Here is a 20,826-nt window from a genome sequence, read left to right on the forward strand (position 1 = left end):
TTTCACTATAAGAAAATGAGGCTCTGCTTACAGGAGAACATAGTGATAATCAATAATCAGCCAATCTTTCAATGTCAGATCATTTGGGCACATTGGGCCTGATTTATTAAAGCTCTCCAAGGCTGGAGAGGATACACATTCATCAGTGAAACCTGCAATGAATCTGGTCCAGGATTAAAAACATTTGCCAGCAAATAGCAAATGACTTTGAAGAAATCCATTCTAGCCTTGGAGATCTTTAATAAATCAGGCCTATTAAGTGAGGTGAGTCAGTGACCAAACTGCACCACATAGATGCAATGGAGTAAAGTAAGGCCATCAATTTGGCTGTGTTGTTTGGCAAGGGGTTCCTGGATCACATAAATGACTGAAGAGAATGACACATTTAACAGTTTGTCTGCTGTTTTGATTTAAGATAAGAAAGGTTGGTAAAGATAAAAACTTAGGTGCCAACATATAAAAAATCATATTATTTTCCGGCATCTCCTAAAAACAGCACAATTTTTTATAGATTTAACAGAGCAAATGTCATAGCAATCACCAGAATTGCAGGCTTCAAAGTGTTAAGTGATAAGCAGACATTAAACTTTCTTCAACAAAGTGAAGTTCTTCAGTAATTACAACTTCTCTTTTTTTCTCTTTGTGATGGAAGTTAATTAATGTACCCTATATTAAATTGTGTGAAATGAGGAAATGGTATTTATCTTTGCTGCTTTCCTGAAATTTTTAGTAGCGTATCCTTCCCCAATTATTGAAATGAGTTGGCAAATGCGGCATTCATTTCAGCTTCACGAGCTGGCAATAAACAATGCCGCCAGTGAAGCAGAAAAATTGATTTCAACTTTAAACTGAGATCAGAATGAGAAAGACCACAGTGAGCAGAAAATCTTGTTGTCGATTAAACACTTTTCATGCTCCGGTACAAACTGTACAGAAAGAAAAGACATAAATAAACAAAGCCAAAACAAGCTGTAAGACATATATGGGAAAACAAGTGCTAATCTGAATGCCAAATAAAACTACAACTGGAAAGTTGCATTACTCCTAATGTGAAAGAAGATTTATGCTTAACATTAACCAGGAGATAGATTGAAAGTAGAACTCTGCTATTATTTGTATCCACACTGGGCACATATCATACCAAAGTAGTTACTAAAAGGTTGGTGGCTTTCCTGGTATAGGTATAACTATTGAATACAGAAAACCTAAATGCTGTGTTTAGCCGTGTAGAACATCACAGCTATCCATGGTGCAGGTTGGCACAGTGAGGTGGATACCATGGACTCCAAATGATCACACACAAAGTTAGAAATAAAAATTATTTCTCATGAATTCAGCTCATGAAAATTCAGCTCATCAACAATGTGGGTAAATCAAAATACAATTTGGATGTCCATTTAGGAAATCAATGAAGAGTATGTTAGCAGCCCCTTTGGCTTCATAAACAGATACAATTTTATGGTAGGTTTCATTTAGCTCCCAAATCCAGTTACTATGCACTCATCTCAACTCAGAGATTTTTTTAAGCCAGGTGGGAAGAAATTGCAGGTAGGTGGCAGCCCCTGCATTATGACCTAACTCTTGATATGATAAATATCACCTCATAAAGTAAAAAAAAAATGTGTCCCTGACTGAGCCAAATCCTCCTACTTTTTTGTTCAACATACTCCCCCTCCCAGACACTGCAGTGGGTGCAATGGAGGCAATGCTGTCATTCCAGAAAGGAGTGAGAAGGACAAGGTGAGGCCAGGTCTGGAGTGACAAGCTATCAGCTTGGCAACTCTGCTCTCAACTCAGGAGTAGTACAGCATTGGTGCCACAATATCATAGGAAGTTACACGATGTGGACTTGTAGGACTACTACTAAAGAGCATGTAAAACGGGGCTAGACTGGAAGGCAGGAATTTAGCTATAAACATCACCAAATCAAAAAAAGTAAAATGTTAAAAAGATCAGTTGTCAACCCAGTCTTTTAAATGCCATGCAATGTGTAAGCTGTGCTGTCCAGTTGCCATACACACAAAGTCCTAAAGTGACAGGCTCTACATTTATAGTCTTCCCATTTTAGATAACAAAAGATAAATGTTTATTTTTTTAGTTACTTAAAGACCATAAGGAACTACTTACCTCTGCTCCTAAACTCAAAGACACAATCTCATCTTCAAACGCTGAATGAGTATCGACGTGTGGAGGAATGCCTGGGAAACAGGGGGAATGTGTAAGTCATTTTTACAGAATGCTTGTAGACAATAAGTTATGTTTTAAGAAAGGTTGTGAGCACAGCTTCTTTTCCTCCCAATCATTTCTATGGCAATGTCTGTAGCAAAGCAACAAAAAGCATTACGTACCCAGTGCCAACCCTTAACAAATGTCTCTCCCTAATTTGATCCACTAATCATGTACACTCCACAACAAATAAAGCTAGCCATACACGAATCAACTTAATTACATTGATTTTCAATTCAATTTACTTATCTGATAGATGTTGACCGTTCAATCATACCACCACATACCACAACTGATGAACAGTACATTTTATAGTATTAAAATGCCAAACAATCACTATATGTTCGCTCAATTCCTCAATCGGTCTATCATTTGGTATGTGCCCATGCTTCTAAAATTCAATAGAACTAAATTTTTTATTTGAAAGATCAGATATTTGTACAGTCAACAGAATGTATCAAAACTGAACAACTAATACTGATATCAATCACTTTTGGTATATGGAATGTTGAAATAAAGAATCTATTTATGGTCAGTTCTTTCAAGTGGTCTGCTTGGTGTACAGGAAAATCAGTTAACCTGGTAAGCACAAAAAGGGACATAGAACACATGGGAAAGATAACTACATGCAGATAGCGGGCTTGATTTATTAAAGCTCTCCAAGGCTGAAGAGGATACACTTTCACCAGAGAAGCTGGGTGATCCAGCAAACCTGGAATGGATTTCTTCAGCGTGATTTGCTGTTTGATGTTTATCAGCTTCACTGATAAGTGTATCCTCTCCAGCCTTAGAGAGCTTTAAAAAGACAGGTCCAGTGTCTCTAGTGGTATTTGGGCCATAGAAACCCAATGCTGCAAGCTCATTGTGCTGACCACTGCGCCGCCCAACCAAATGTTCCTTGCAGTCCAATGCTGATAAGGCTGACACCAAGAGCTCTAGTATAAAGCAGGGAATATGACATTTCCTCACACATGCCCTAGTAGGAATCTTCCAGGTCCATGTGTTTCAATGGTGATAATCGATTCCCACCAAGGAATGTTTAAGGGAATGTTAGATTCCCTTTTTTTTAAATAGAACCCCAAGTGCTTTTATATGAGAAAAACAGCTTATATGTGCAAAGCATCCTAACTATGTGGTCATAGTAAAAGGGGAGTTTTGTTTGCCACACATCAATGTACTTGGCATTTTTATATTTGCTTTTCACTTTTCACATTAATACTAAAATTAACCACATAAAAACCTAGTGCTTTGTCCCTTCTTCGGACAATTATTTCTACTTCCTCACCTTGTCCCGGGTCATACTGGTTTACTGTTAACTGGTCTGGCCTGTGTTTTATAAGCCCTTGCTGGAGGCATTTGTCCAGTACAGCATTACAGGATTCTGGGAGACCTGTGAATACAGAAACGTTATTACACACTATGGTTATATTGTGGATGACTACAAAATAAATACGATGAAAAATACATCAGCCTGAGACAGAAGTAATGTAGTATATCCTATTTCCACTGATAATACAGAAGCCTTGATTAATACCACAGAAATATGTGATATATATATATATATATATATATATGTACATTTGGACGATGTGCTGCTGTTGATGGGCAGGGTTTTCTGATTATTTATTAACACATTTAGAGGATAGTGATGTCACTCATTTAAAATATACCAAATCTGATGAACAATGATATTGCTCCTGCACAAGAGCCCTCTGGGACCCATTTAAACTAGATGTGAACTAAATAGTTTCGACCACTCAATTCTTCCTCCCTATGTCCTCCCGTTAGCAGCGTCATTATCAGACTGAAGAGACTTTACTGAATATCAAGTCTTTCCTTGTGCTACATGCTAAAAATTCCATGGGCAGCATGGTGGCTCACAGGTTAGAACTCTGGCCTTTGAAGCGCTAGGTCCCAGGTTCGGAGACCTATCAGCATTGGGCTTACAGGTCCTCCTCACGTTTGCGTGGGTTTCCTCCCACATTCCAAAAACATGCATTTAGGTTATATGGCTTCCCCTAAATTGACCTTAGATTGTGTTAATGACATATGACTATGGTGGGGACATTAGATTGTGATTCCCTGTGAGGGACAGTTAGTGGCATGGCTAAGGACTCTGTAAAGAGCTGTGTGATATGTCAGTGATATATAAATACTGGGTAATAATAATAAGAAGCAACAAATTGGAGTCCAAAGTACTGTATCATGCTCCATCTAGTGGATATTTCTCCATTCATGAGAGCTACATTTTCTGATCTTTGAAAATACACCAATGTTGACTTTTTCTTCTTTTTATGGTTTGCACCAACACAGCTGTTTCAGCAATGAAGAGCCATCATGTTGATAAAAATCCTACCCCACTCTGCTCAAAATAAGACAATGTACAGTGTTATTTAGTTTGTTACGGACTGCAACAAAATAAATAAATACAGTGCTTTACTTTAGTGCTTTCGAAGTATCCAAAAAGGTACTGAGACCACAATGACACAATGGTACAATAATGTATATTGACTGCCTGTGTATAGAGCTCAGCTTTAAAATATATCTCTCCAGTCACAACTTTTCTTTTTATTATTGCAACTTCTGATTAGGTTTTATTTACTAATTCTACAGGTGTCATACTTAAAACTTACCTCCAGGTAAAGGTTTGTCCTTGTCTATGTTGTTATTATCATATCGGAATTCATATCCAAAGTGCTTTACTCGCCTATGTTTTAATGCCTTCTGGTCTGCAAAATATAAATGATATATTATTTAAGGCATTATTTCTAATTTACCAAAAGCTTGACTTTTTTGATGTGATGGAAGTGTTTAATTGTGTTCCTATTGAAATTTTAGATAAAGTATAGATAAATATAGTGAGTTTTACTTGTATAATAGGCAAACAATTGGTCACAATAACAGTGTGAAGACCCGCAGTGGCACTAGACGAAATGGTACTGGAACTATTCATGCCTATATGCTAAATGGGTAAGCGTGTCAGCATTGAGTTGTCAGGGTCTTTAAACTGTTATTGTGACTAACTGTTTGCCTATTATCCAAGTTAACTCAATATATTTTGCCGAAAAAGATCTTTTTTGTCTACTTTTTCTTTATTTAAAAAATATTTTGGCATCTGGCTGGCATCTAGTATTCTGTTCCAAATTAAGTGGACAATCTGGTTTACACTTATTTACAATAATAGTCTACACTATTTTTTTTATTTCTAAAAAAAACCAAAAAAAAACTTTTGTTTGAAATTTTATTGCATTTGATTAAAAAATGTTCTAAAATAAACAAAATAAAAGATTGTAGGCACACAAAACACATCTTCCCTTATAAATGTTTATGTTCCAACCTTGAATTTAGACCCTTGGTAACTTTTTTGAATTGTATGTTTTACCTTGTATACTTACTGCAGTTATCTGTCTCCCAGCGAATGCTTTCCAACAAAGTCAATTCTTCTTCAGGAGAGATAAAATCTTCTACAATGATCAGACCAGGAGGTAAGGTTGGAGGTGACAACTCCTGTACTTCAACTGTGAACAAAAGTGAAAATATTTTTTTGGCAATGTTTAATATATTGCTTTGCATTTGTACACAACCTTCACCTAAACAACAAATGTTTGCTACAGAGAGCATCAGGACAGACGACAGAGGAGACAGAGGCTTACTTATTTTTCTGCTTACACTCACCAAGCCCCCCTCCCCACATCACCTTTGCTTAGTAGGTTAAAAACATACCTGAAAAGAAAGAGAATTATACTAATCTTGCCACTGTCCTTACCCATGGCACATATCGGAGGATGGCGGAAGACGCCCATGGGACACAGATAATTCATGTAAGAAGATTTCCTTCATGGAAAAACAGTACCCCATCCCCATTTGTTTGTTGTGGGCAGAAGAGGGGTAAAGATAACATACGGTAATTTTCCCTTCTTTTTAGGTACTTTTTCACCCAGGCATATCATCAAAATGGACCTAAACTAAAAATAACAAAAACCATGTAGTATAGAGCTTGGCTCCGTGTGTGGCAGTGCTACTTACAGTCATCGGGGACAATGTAACTACTGTGCGTGCATGCATGCCTAATATGTTTTTAAGCTGGGTGGGAAGAAGCTATAGTCAGATGGAGACTCCAATATTGTGACACCACTCATCAGTAACCACCCAAACACAGCCAGGTGGTTACTGAAAGGTGCCAGATGGTGGGCCCAGTTTAAAGGGGCTAGGGAAAACCTTGCAGCGGCCAAAGAGGATTTCTGTGGATCTCGTGGAGATGATGGAAAGATGGAAGCTTGTGAGGATGAAGCGATGATGGGCTCCTGGACAGGTGGTGGTTGAATGACACCTGCACACAGGTAGGCCAGTGCCATAATCAGCAGGTATAATATGGCAGAAGATCGCCAACAAATACAGTTTATTTGCACTTTAATGCACTACATAATAAAAAAAAAAAGGTGAAAGGCTTTCTCTACTGAAACCACTAGCACACAGTGAACTTGCGAAGTGGTGTGGCTAAAATCAGTTTGTATTGATGTTTTATTCCACGTAGGTCAAAAAAAAATCAACTTCACAGTCTGTTTAGGTGTAAAGTGAATGCTTTAAAGCACTTATAAACAAAATCAATAGCTGTGCTCTCAGGTCCTGTAATTCTGCTAGATCAGTCCTAAAATAGCCTGCTGTTTTGTCCTAAATTACAGCATGAAAGCAAAGATCCCAGCATGAGTTTTCATCTAGCTCTGCACAGCGCTGTTCAATGAAAGCAGTACAATCTAATAGAGACGCCACTTAAGAGAAAGAGATAACCGGAGGAAAGCAATACCTTTATCAACAAAACACAAGTACAGAATCGTTTTCTGTTCCAAGTCACTGGATGGAAGCTCTTGACCACTGAGTGATGTATGAGCACTGATGGCCTCTTGGGTAGATGAATATTTGACAAATGAATAAGGTTTGTTTGGGGGCATTATTAGAGATTCTACACATCCACATCTCTGCAGGACTTCCAGAAGCTGCTGTCTGCTCACTCCATTTCCCAGACCGCCATTGGCCACGACAAGACTCTACAATAAAGAAGTAATAATGGATTTTATGTAAAAAAAAAAGAATTTATAACATTTTCATATATGACAAAGTGATGGTGTCTTGATATCCCCCCCAGGCATGTATACTTACTGAGCCATACCTCTTGGCACCACTGGAGCCTGCACAGTTTCTGTGTATATGGGATGATATGACATAATACTTCATAGGCAGTGTAGGATGCTGCAATAGGCAGGAAGTCAGGGAAGGTAGCTTGGTAAATAAACATGCTAACCCCCAGGCATGTCATTTTGCCTTTCAGAGTCTCAATAAAATAGGTACAAAAAATTATACATCTGTGAGTAAATCAATGTAATGAATGCAACAGCTCTTATTTTTCCATCCTATTAACATTCTGTCTCACATTATTCTCTTTCTGTCATCTATTGTATTTGTACCCCTCTTATTAAACAGTACCTCCTTATTTCCCTAAAACATACCAGAAAATCTGTCAACATATTTATTATTTTGTTTTCACTAATTTTCTCACTCATTATTTTAAATTGTTCATACTTATTATTCCTCATACTTCTTTATTCTGTATTTTGTTTACATAAAATGCTTTAAGTCCTTGAGCCTAAAGGTACAACTGAAGGCAGTTTTGTTGTTTTACGGTAATATTTTTTTATTGAATTTACAAGGCCAAAATAAAACTGGGAATTCCACAAAGTAACTAGAAATATAGGGACTATAATTAAAAATAGAAATTGTATAAGCAAAACTCCCTATGTGACAGCGCAGGATAAAAGATTAGGAACACGACTAATTGAAGGCAGGAAAAGAAAGAAAAGGGAAAAGGGTAAGGAAAAAGAAGGGGAATGGAAAACAGAGTGAATATTTGAAATGAAAGACAAACTTGGAAAGTCAAAGACAAACAAGGGAGCGATCAAATGAAGACAGGAGGATTTTCACCAATCATTGTAGGCAGATATCTTCCAACTTTTTTTTATAGTATCTGGTAGCAAAGCAGTGCGTTTTTCATGGGTCATTATGCAGGAGACCCATCTTTTAACCTCAGGATATCTTATACGGGGTGAAAGCAAGGCAGCAGCAATACTTTGTTTAGCAGCTCCTAGGATATGTTGCATGAGACTAAATTGGGCTGTGGATAAAGGGGTAGGCCTGCGGTAAAGCAAAGCTGTCAGGGGATCTCTCGGGATCAGCATACCAAGCAGTTTTGTTGTTTTAAGAAGATCGTGTAGCAAGAAGTTAGAACACCTGGTATGCTGTAATCACCGGCTGCCCGTTAGTAAGATTTAGGGTTGTTCAGATATGCAGTAAAAAACATGAGTGTTACCTCTCCTGGACGCCCACAATGTACACACCTAGGTGTCCAAGATCAATTTTTAGTCAAAAATAGTTTTTTGCAGGCATTTGCAACTAACCTGAAAATTAGGCACTAGGCAAAAACGCCTAAAAAATGACCGTACAAGCCCGTAAATTCATTTTTAAACTTCCCATTCAGGTCTATAGAGGCAGAGGTGGCAAACGGCCCCGGATGCTGAAACGAGTGTCTAGAAAACTGCACTGAAATGTTGCCCCCTCCTGTCAAATGAAGGATAATGAATGAACTAATTGGGCCTGATTTATTAAAGCTCCCCAAGGCTGGGAAGGATACACTTTAATCAGTGAAGCTGGGTGATCCAGCAAACCTGGAATGAATTTCCCTAAAGTAAATAATCATTTGTTAGCAAATCCTTTCAATTTTGGACCAGATCCATTCCAGGTTTGCTAGATCACCTATCTTCACTGATAAAAGTTTATTTTCGTTTCTGTACATGCTGTAATGATAGGATCGTTAAAAGATAATTAACTGATACTGTACAGACACTAGGTGCGATCGATTGAAAGATGCAGGAAATAAATGTACAGAAGGAAGTGACATTGAGGAACTCAGGGCTCTAAGCGAGACAAAAAGAAAGTGCTCATGAACGATCGGTCATTTTGCCAATGAACATTTGTCCTGAAGACTGTTCACTTACCTCTCTCTGCAAAATGCCTTTGCATGTGTTCTCACGTAAAAAGAAATCAGCCCTTGCTACGATGTATGTGCTAAGTGGGAAAAAAAAGATGAACGTGATGTGCAAGAACAAGTTGTGAAGAGGTGCAGGGTGTGATGTAAAGATTGGTTGAAAGACACTGTTTCCTTTGAGAATCTGCTACGGGAACTGCGCTTGACATCCCCAGAGGTCTAGAAAAATTACCCTAGAATTTCAGATGTGTGCTTCCGGAAATTACTTGCCACAGTGGGCCTTTTCCACAGAAATAAGATGCGTGCATTCGAAAGTCCATAACAGCTGAACAGAGGTTAATCGCCATGTTCAGATCCCTTGTCACTGGAAGATCTCTGCGGGACATGAAGTTCTCCACTGGTAATGGGTCACATCGTCCTTGAGATGTGTGCCACAATTATTGAATGCTCGAAAGATGAATACATGAAAATAGGTATCCCATACAATTATTACACAAAGGAATGTACACATTTGGTTTACAACATTTATTAAACAAGTGCAACTTTTTGTAAAACTGTAGAACATAAATATTATTAAAAAAACAACGATACAAACAAAGGGAAAACCATTGTGCAGCAGAAACAACAAAAGTGAAAAAAACAAGTTTGAAACATTCTCCAATATTGGTGGTTTTCATTGCCAAAACTATAATCACTTGGCTGAACTGAGGAAGTGGGGGGTCCCATAATGGTGGGATGGAGCGTGATTAGATACAGGAAGGGGGGTGAGGCTGCTGGTGCAGAATGGGGAAGGAATAAGTAGGAAGAGTGGGTTGAATTGCTCCATCAACCCATTGTTGACCACATCAGTGACTATCAGCTCCACTGCACATTTTTGCTCTGGGATCATTTTCCTCATTTTTGCAGCAATGCAGAAGCCAAAGGCATCGAACTCATCCTATTGATAGCAGAGTATGGCCAAAGCTTGCTGCAATGTTTTCTTCTTCTCCAGCTCCTCTTGTTTTCGTTTCCAGGCTCCTTTTTTGGCTGAGGCTTAAATGATTGGAGTGGACGTTGCAGCAGGTAGAGTCTCCTCATAGTCACTGGAGGAAGTCTGCAATAAAGGAAAGAAAACAGAACTTATTATCATGCCTGTTAACTCTTGTTATGTTCTCCTTTCAGTTTCCTGATACACCAAAGTAATGGCTGGCCATTGCTTTAGATTTTGAACAATTGTGGAACTTCCAAAATTGAGGAGGAGCAATTGATGGGAAACATGTAAGGATCACTGCCACAGACAGTGGATCCTTCTACTACAAATACAAGGGGGTTTTCAGGATTGTGCTAATAGCTATAGTGAATGCACGTTATGAATTTGTTTTGGTTGATATGGGCAAAAACGGGCGCATGTCTGATCGAGGGGTCCTGGAAGCTACACCATTCCACCAAAAGCTGATCAATAAACAACTGCACCTTCCTAGTAACACCCAAACTGTAGAGGGTAGAAACTTTGTGTTTGTCGTAGATGAAGCATTTGCCTTACAAGACAGCTTAATAAAACCATTCCTTCAGAAGAGAAAAAAAAATTTCAACTACAAGCTTTCTCATGCCAGGAGGGTGGTTGAAAATGCATTTGGTATTTTAGCAAAAAGCTTCCAAATATTGGACTAAATGACAAGGTGGTCTTTGCTTGCTGCTAATTTTCTGCACCAAAATATTTTCAGTGCATCGTTTGGCCCACAAATAGAGGAAGACCCTACTACAGCAGCACACATGGCACCGGGGGAAAGCATCAGCCAATTAACTAGTCTGTTGAGTATTGCAGTACTTCAATACAAGTGGAGCATTATAATTGCAGAATAGCATGACAGCTTAGCATTGCCTATGAGGGGTGATTCACTGATTCAATGTTTAATTTTTGTAATTTAGTTCTGAAATTTCCAAAATTGCACATAAAATTATTTATTGATAATTTACCTGGTCTTGTGTCCTGAAAATTTCAGTAGTCTAGTCCAGGCTCTGTGTACTTGTCCCTGCATAATTGTTGTCATCTCCCAGGCTTGACACTGAAGAACGACCTTCCTCAAGATCAGAGGTAAAAGCTAGAAGATTGAAGTATGGCAGTTTAAAAACAGATCCTCTGCGTCAGCCCGATTGCTATAAAGCCTTCACTTTGTTCGGTTCTTTCTTGAACACGGTGCAAAAGTCATGTATTTTGTGCTTCACTTGATGTTGGTGGCAGGATTTATAGTTTTGCACAACCCCACCATCACGCCGTAGGCCATTATTTTAAGATGTCAATTGGAAGACTTCACCTTCAACAGACATGGATAGGATCTGTAGAGTATATAAATACATATACGCATATACTGTATATAAATATATTGTGTGTGTATATATATATATATTCGTTGTGAATGTGCTCTTTAATCCACGATCAGTACACGACGTACACACAATTGATAGCAAACGATCGTCGCATGCCTCGTTCTTATGCACTTTTTTTCCAACAATTATCAAACGATCGGTCGTTTTTCATTCGTTCCAATTACTTTTATATGACATTTGTACACAGTCTAGGAGTAAAGAAAGTACCTGAAAGGGGGTATTTGTTTTTTTTTTTTTTTTTTTTTTTTTTTTTAAGTGTGCTTTAAGTTTAAATTAAAGTGCTAAATACACAGTTAAACTACATATATGTTTATTATATTTTATGCAGCTATTCTTGTGATATACACACACCTCAGATATTGAGCAACATCAGTTTGCGACTTGCTTTAGTATTACGCCATGTAGCCTAATGCTTGGCTATGGTGAGCTGTTGCCGCACACAGAGCCAGCCACCGGGCATGTACCTCACATGCACAGGGGTTACAGCATCCAGTGAGAAGGATTGCTGTGGAGCCAGTGGTAAAGATGGCGGCTCCCTAGGATGCAGCGATGATTGGTTCTTGACTTGTCATTACTGCAGGGCGCTTGCACACAGGAGGTACATGCCATATTCAGCAACAATGCTGTGCATACTCGCTGATTATGGCAGAGGCTTACCACCCACCTAATGTTTGTTTTGTGGTTTTTACCTTAGTGCTCAAATAAATACCCCAGACAGGAACCTGAACTTTTGTTTGAATTTTGCTGCCTCAATGAACTTCTAAAAAGTCTGTTGCTATGAGCAATCCCCCACAACAAGCTCACAATATCTATTGTGTCCTGGGATATGTATAGATTGATCTGGACATTTGTACGAATTACAATTCTTATGTATTTATATACATAACAGTATTCTCTCCGGATTTTTTTTTTACGCTGGGTTGGAAGAAACTGTAGGTGGGTAGTGGCCCCTTTAGTGACCCAACTTTTTGATAACCTAAAAACGGCCTTGTGGTTACTGAAAAATGGTGGGTGGTGCACACGGCTAAAGGGCTGGGGAAAACCCTGCATAAATTGTCAACTTCAATAGGAGCATTCAAAAGTCCAGTGTTCTCCCTAGCACCTTTTTTGCCAGGCGCACCACACAGCACAAAGTTGGGTCACAATACAGGGGCTGCCACCCATCTACAGCTTCTACCTACCCAGCTTAAAAACATTTCAGGGGGGGAATACCAGAAATAAAGTCCCTCAAATAATATTTTCCAAAATCACTTTAACTATATATGCAACTAGAAAGCCTGGTTATGTATAAACAACACGCATCCAACTTTAGGATGTACAGGACAGCAGTCCCAACCAAGTCCCATTTACTTCCAGACATGAACACAGTAGATAGATAGATAGTAGATACCTTGGAGGGATGGGACATGGTCTCTATGCCTTCATGCTTGAGCAGAATATTCCTGGCCTTTGCTTGCTTTCTAAATTGCTTCTTTTCCTCTTTGCTGAGCTTTATTCTTGTGTCTTCTGTTTGATGCAGCATTTGCTCTGGTGAAGACTAAAAAAGGGAAAATAAAGGAAAAATGTGATCAATACAGTAGGAAAAAAAATCTGTAATCTTTGTTATGCAAAATCACTGTATACATAGTGCAAGAATAACCCACTCAACCAATCAGAAGCCAGTTTTAGTTGTGTGAAGTTGAGACACAGAAAGCTGATTGGCTGACTCAGTTACCATTTTTAAAACATCTTTGTAACATATCCAGCCAATAACGGAAGATCGCCACTGAGATTCATGTTTGATTTCATTCTTTGGATTTTGCTTTTGGTTGCTTGTATGGCTATTGCAGGATTGCCCATTCAGTCAGTGCAGCAGCAGTACAAAGTAGAGGGCTGTCAGGAAACCTACTTGAAATATATGTGAACTTTGGTAACATAAAATTAAACTTTACAGGCACTTATTATGCCATGTAATTCTGTCCAAATACATCCTATAAGTCTGTTGTTGACTCTTTGCATTCTGTAGGTACCACCAACCTACACTGGAGCATTTATTTCTTGTAGCTATATCTCTGAGTACTACAACATCAGTCTCTGAACGCATATGGTCATTTTTAGACCTTGGTGATACACATGATGTTGTATTGTGCATTTGCATGTATTTTTGGGTGCTCCCAATCATTGGTACCGGGCGCCAAAGCATCCATACAGTAAACAATCACATGGCTGTCAATGTACCACAGCACAAACACCAGTAGATGACTGTGTGCTACATTGCAGGACAATGGAAAAGGAATACGGGTATAGGTTTTTTTTTTTTTTTTGGTATGAAGACACGTTTGGATGGGCACATGAAGCATGTACTGCAATGCTTGTTCACACGTCCAGCATCCAACCACCTTTCTGATTGCATGCTTTTTTATTGGAAATGAGGCACAGTGCTTAGCAGAAATTACATGGTGTATTACATATTAAGCATTCTTTTATTTTATTTATTTATTTTATTGTGAGCACTCTGTGTGTTGTGAATGATTCAGAGTTGCATGCAGCACCAATGAATCCATGCTCTCTACTTCTGAAATTGCTTTTATTTGCCAAGAAACATTGTTATTATGTCTTGTGGCCACACGATAGCACTGTGCTAACACTTTACTCGAGGGATGTTACAATGACAAAGTACTGAAAGTACTTGGTACCTAACTACCACATTCAGTTTGGAATTATATTAAACTTGGATGTACTGATGTAACCAACAGTTTTTGTTTTTATAAACCCATGTGCAGTGATGCTGCATAACCAGTAATAATTGTGGGTGTTTTCATAAAGTTTTATTGCAGAATGACGTATACAAGCAACACCTGATGAATACATAAAAATACAAAAAGAAGAGATCACAGCGACTTATAGATGAGCTCATAATCCTGCTGCTTCTTTTTTACTGTCTAGCTTCAGGCTGGAGTAGGGACATTTATGAATATTACAAAAAAAGCAAACCCAATCAGGTCTCCTATCTTATCACACTGTGCTGTACAAATTGTCAATATTTCATGATTGGATGGGCAAAATCACAAATCAGTAGGTAACGCAGATGCCATATATCGTATGATCTTTATCTGATTATTTCCCTCTTGCTGCAGAGTGTTCTATGAGGGCTTCAGACTGAAAAAGCTTTTGTACTGTTGTCTGCTAAAATCTGCCCCTAGCATATTCTCACAATGCAATGACAGGCTTTCTCATTACATTATGGAAATCAAACTAAAAAAAGTCATGGGGTTCCCAGGTAACCATGAAACAAGGGGTTGGGGGGATATTTGTATGAACCAGCACCAGGCTATGCATACCTGGCCTTTTAGCATGGGTCAGTATTATTCTCAGCTATTAAGTGATTAGAGAAGTGACTTATTCCTCAGCAGATATGTAAAGCACAACCAGAGAATCAAAGCATATGTTCTCTGCTGTGATGTGCATTTAGAAAGAAAAGCACAGAGAAATATTGACAATAAAAGAGAAGATAACATCCCATAATACAAGCACTGTATATTCATTTTAGGTCTTTCACATTAATTATCATGGGATGACAGACCGATTAGCTAGACATTATAATCCCTAAACCGTGCAAGAGCAAGAACAGCATCTCATACATGACGTGTTTCGCCGCTAGGCATCCTCAGGGCATGTGTAGAGAGCGTTATGCGAGATATATGCTCATGGGATGCTTCTTTAAATGAATAAAGCAGGAGGCTCCCGGCTAGTGTTGATCCAGGGTGTTCGTATGTTTGAAAAATGTTCCTTAAAATGAAACAAGCAGGAGTCTCCTGCTTAGTAATGGATCCAGGGTTAAGTTTATTAGAAAAAAAGAGGGGATACAGTGCATGGCTGTGTCCTCTAAGAACATCCCATGAGCATATATCTCGCATAATACTCTCTATATAATCCCTGAGGAAGCCTAGAGGCGAAATGCGTCGGGCTATGAGACGAATTGGTGTGTCATTCCATGATAATTATTGTGAAAGACCTAAAACGAATATATAGGACTTGTATTATAAGATGTTATCTCCGCTTTTAATGTGTCAATAATACAATCTCTTTGTGCCGCAAAAAAAAAAAAAACACAGTCTCTGTTACTTCTTCTTCAAATTATACATACATAGGGGGGGCCCCACCAAACCAGTGCACGAGGGAAGATTATGATGATGTGCACTTAGTTAACTTGTAGTGCTTTAGACATCCCTTGTCATCAGGTATTGAACATTTTCACCTGTTGATCCAGCTTGTAACACACTTCCTGTACTAGGGTGACAACACTCACAAGCTGTACCTATGGATGAGCGGTGTTGTCAAGCTTAGACAGGACTTCCTCACCTTATCATGCGATATGCTGCAATGCAGGTTCATGTAGAATGAATGAATGAATGAATCTATAGTACACCAACCTGTATAATCACACACTTATATGAATTCGGAACTCAGGGAAGAAGCAAAAATATTTGAAACACATAGATGCAGAATGCCATAAACATCAAGCCAGTTAATACAATACAAAATGTTTATTTTCTACAACGATAACAGTTAAGGAATGAAATGTATCTAAACAAATCTTTATAGCAGAGCTCCAGGCAAGTATCTAAGTACACAGATGAATTACAAATATATAAACCGTTTCACTAACCTAAGCATTTAGGCCGCTGTTGCATTTGATATATGATTGCAACATTGTATAGCAAGGCAAGTGACTCTCTAACTTCTCCTTTTTGCTTTGCATCTTTCTATGTCAGTATATTATTCCTGGATTTCAAGAAGTGTTGTAAGCGAACGTGGGGTATTTCATGCTTATTACAAATTAAAACAGTATTTCTCAACCCTTAAAAAAATGACAGGACCTGGGAAACCTCTAATAAAATACATTTACTGGAGGTCAGTGGAAAGAATTGCCCCTTATTTTGTTATTCAAAATATCATCAGTGTCATCCTACCGGCTCTGGCAAATGTCACCATCCATCAGATGGGAGGTCAGGAACATGGAACTCTGAACAACCACTGGAAGTATTCTGGTTGAGAATGGCTGATCCAATTATAGGCAGCATACCACATTACTTGGGGCAACAGGAATGCCTCAAAAGCTGGACTTTACTGGGTCCAGGTTTGGGTATTTATTTTCAAGAATGCAATTTTTTTTCTTTAAAAAGTATATAAAAAGATGTTTATAATAATGATATTAAACACAACAAACACTACATGTAATTATTATTTATAAATGCATATTACAGGTGATTCTGTCCCCTCTTAGGCTACATACACACGCATGACTGGAAAATTCACCAGAGATGGGGAGAGGGGAGAATGAGCAAGAGGCTCCCTGCTGCGCTCTCTCTCCAATTTACTTCCATTGTGGTTTTTCATCTTCTGTCATTCATGGATCCCATTAACCACATTGTACAAACTCTGTACTCTGTCAGGCAGTTTGTATTAGCCAAGAAACATCTAATGTGTTAGTATAGCCTGAACTCCAATCACAAAAAATATTGCAGTGTTGCCCCCCACCACCCAGCCCTTTTCAGTAACCAGCCAGATATTTTTGGGTGGTTACTGAATAGTTGGGCACAATACAGGGGTTGCCATCGGCCTACAGCTTTTTCCCACCCAGCTTAATCATTTCTATAGAGAACATTGTATATGATGTTGTCATTTTCAAAGAAAGCCACCAGCATGTGCAGCAATTTCCAAGGACAGCTGAGCTGACATAATAACCCATTAGGGGGGTGATTTTTTTTCCCCCAATCTGCAAGGGAAAGCATAAACCATAATAGGATTATTATTATAATAATATTAAACAGGATTTATATAGCGCCAACATATTACGCAGCGCTGTACATTAAATAGAATATTACATATTGTTGGGGTAGACAACCCTTTTTTGTAAGGTAAACATTCTGTTGTTTGTTTTTCTTTTCAACGCAACACCCTTTTTTTTTTAAAGAAAAAAAAAAGGGTGCAGCACCGCCTTCGAATGAATGCATAGTTCTCCCCAGAGGTTTTTAGCCGGTTGCTCCGCCCGGCTGATTTGAATACCCCGCCCAGCTCTCAGCAGCTCTCATCCTCAGATGCACGGATCTCAGTGAGGCTGCTCCGTGCTCTGTGTCATTCATTCAGAGAATTGCTTCTTCCATGAGAGGTGAGCACACAGTTCAGCCTTCATGTGAAGGAGACACAGGCAGCCCCGCCCCCATCTCATAGTACAAGCTCAGATTTCTATTTAAAAAAAACTGCCTGTGAATGTATCCAGTGTGTGTATAGTCTGCATGTCATTCTGCATCCTCACAGCTCTGTATGTACAAACCTCCATATCAACTAAGCTGTATGTCACAATGACCTGTAATTTTCAGGGTGTACAGGGGACCCTCATAGATACTAGTTATTACAATTTCAGCCCCCCAGCTTTAAAGAATTTCAAGATATGGTGGTCACAAATGTAAGTTATGAAAATTGAACTTTGGGGGTTGCTGTTTCAGAGGAAAGTGCAACTAGGAGTCCTAAATTAAAAGTGTAAATTGGGGACCCCGGAGCCACTAACATAGCAAGGAGCATTGGGGTGGGGCCCCTAAATATATACCTACCTGTCACAAATCTATGCCTATGAAACTATCGTCTGCTTCTCTTCTTTGTACACCAATTTCTCTGAGAGTGGGGGTACAAAACTGAAACTATAGGTGCAAGTGTCGGGCACATTCTCCCCTCACATTCTCATTACTACAGCATCATTAGAACATAAAACACTCTGCTCATCACAATGGGCTTCCCTGCCCCCCGTTACACATTCCTGTCTTCTTATCTAACATTCTGAACTTCAATTGGGGAATGGGGAGGTCTAAGAAACCAAAAATATAGGTACAAGTGGGGAACATCTGTGCATTACAAAGTTGTAACAAATAATTGGGAGAAGGTAGAACACTGAAACAATAAGAGGTTACGGGATACCCATGGCATAAACAACTGGGAGCACTAAATTTGCCGTGTTTTGCCACACCCCCTTATTTACCACCCGGCTACAGCTTCCTACCACCCGGCTGAAAAAAATTTCTGGGGAGAACACTGGAATGGGAGCGAGAATGAACGGGAGTGTAGAGCCTCCTGGGATACCTACATCACGCATCCTGAGAGGCTCCTGGGTGCTCCTTCTCTGCGCATGCCCGAGCATATCGCATGCGCAGTGAGATCAGCAAGTTTTTTTCCATCTACGTCACCCGATCTCACGCCTGGGTGAAGAACCTGAAAGCAGAGGAGAGGATGGTGGCACCTGGAGCGCGAAGACGGATACCGGGACCCGATGGAAGAGACCCCCGGATCGATTGACTGCTCTGTGGGATTGAAGTTAGGTGGATTTTTTTTGTTTTGGGGAAGTTTTGAGTTTAGTTCCTCTTTAACTTGTCGCTTGTTGGTCCCTCTTCACCAACCTGAGAGGATCCCACCTTTAGGAGAGGATACCTGATGAAGGACCCAACTTGAGTAAATCTCGATCTGCAGTCTAGATAGGAGACTACAGACCCCGCTCATCACATGACCATAGATGTCAATCATACCATGTGCATGTCAAGCTGGTCATACAACATGCAGAGTCCTCATACTCCGCACTGTGCAGGCCTTAGCAATGCTTCATGTATTATTACATTGGTCAATACTGGGCTCCATGGCAATGCCCCATCAGGGGGAGTGTCCATGACACCCTGTACTAACAGGAAGTCCTCAGTCTTCAAGGTCAAAGGTCACTGAAGCCTGTGAGGCAGAAAGAATCACTACAGATCAGGGCCAAGGAGAATACTACAGACATGGCTGATGTGTTGTGTAAAGCTGAACACTAACTGACACACACACGCAGCTATTTATTTGCCTGACAGTGCAGCAGGCATAACTACCACGTCCTATCCTGCAACACTTCACATTAATAACAACACTGAGAGGACACAGAGCCATATATCAGTGCTGGAATCACTAAACTCGGTATATAAACACTGTCATGTGACGCCAGAAGCCGGTGTATGCACTGACAGCGGAGTCTAGTAGCGTCAACCCGGGTACAGACATCGCTCTGCTACAGTCCAGGGAGAAAACGCCGCGAGAGACCGGCTAATAGATGATATGAAAAAATCCCATACCTGCAACACGGGCGTCGCCATATTGCCTCAACACCACATCTCGCGAGACGAGCGAAAAGTCACGTGAGGATAGTCCTTGCGTACGTGATGATGAACATTGCGTACTTAGTGGGCGGTGACATGAGGAGAGGGGCGGTGCTCCGCTGGGGATGTTCTGTGAAGGAGTTTGTTGGAGGACAATAGCTAAGGATTGGATTTATTGGTTTTTTAATAAAAACTGCACATATTTAAAAAGGAAATTGTTTTACTGAGCCATCTTTGGGAGTTTTATTATTGCTGGTCAAGGGACTGAGAAGGTTCAATGTAGCTCTGAATGAAGACGAAAGGATTGTGATTGGAGTAGAGCTGGCTCATGTGACCTATGGAAGTCACGTGACAGGGACTTGACATGTGACCTATGACAAGGCCCTTCTTAATTCAACAGAAAGATATCCACCCCATCACACAGTGCTGCCTCGACCTTTATGAGTGAGGTGGAAAGGTGTACATAGGCCGCAAGGCCGAAAAATCTTGGACAGAAGAGACAATGTCTGCCATTTAATGTGAAACCAAACGAGACAGACAAGACAATAGGCCTGACTATCATAGGAAAACCTGGATGATTCAGCAAACCTGTAATGGATCTGGTCTAGGATTGAGAACATTTACCTACTAATAGCAAACGAGTGTTAAGTAATCCATTCCAGGTTTGCTGAATCACCCAGGTACTCCCATAATAGTCTATCTTCTCCAGTAATAAAACAAATGTACCCGCTCACAACTATATACTTTAAGCGTACCTAAACTCAGAAAGTTTACTCTACATAAAACGGTAAACAACCCTTTTATGTAAGGTAAAAATTCTGTTTTGTTTTTTTTAAGTGCAACACATTTTTTTTTAAAAAGTGCAGCACCGCCCCCTAATCCTTGACCGCCTAGGCGATCAAGAGGGAATGGAAGCGCAAAGCCTCGGGATACCTACGTCACACATCCCAGGAGGTTCTTGCATAGGCAGTGAGATCGGCCTGGGTCAGGTGACGTAGGATGAAGAACCCAGAAGAGACGAAGATGGCGGCGTCCGGGACAGAT

At 39.7% G+C, this 20,826-nt stretch overlaps 1 protein-coding gene across 1 annotated transcript in view; it reads right to left on the bottom strand.

The window, feature by feature from the left end:
* ALKBH8 (alkB homolog 8, tRNA methyltransferase) overlaps positions 1-19,851 on the bottom strand; it is a 30,308-nt gene extending 10,457 nt beyond the window's left edge. The window contains exons 1-7 of the mRNA XM_072403148.1: positions 19,759-19,851; positions 13,020-13,166; positions 7,031-7,271; positions 5,622-5,744; positions 4,860-4,955; positions 3,512-3,616; positions 2,128-2,198 (exon numbers count right to left, since the gene is read on the bottom strand). Of these exons, the coding sequence (XP_072259249.1) occupies positions 2,128-2,198; positions 3,512-3,616; positions 4,860-4,955; positions 5,622-5,744; positions 7,031-7,271; positions 13,020-13,166; positions 19,759-19,779 (804 nt within the window). The 5' untranslated portion in view covers positions 19,780-19,851. The remainder of the gene's footprint in view (positions 1-2,127; positions 2,199-3,511; positions 3,617-4,859; positions 4,956-5,621; positions 5,745-7,030; positions 7,272-13,019; positions 13,167-19,758) is intronic.
* Between the last annotated feature and the right edge of the window lie 975 nt (positions 19,852-20,826).

This window comes from Pyxicephalus adspersus, chromosome 1 (assembly GCF_032062135.1).
Source record: "Pyxicephalus adspersus chromosome 1, UCB_Pads_2.0, whole genome shotgun sequence".
Taxonomy (NCBI): domain Eukaryota; kingdom Metazoa; phylum Chordata; class Amphibia; order Anura; family Pyxicephalidae; genus Pyxicephalus; species Pyxicephalus adspersus.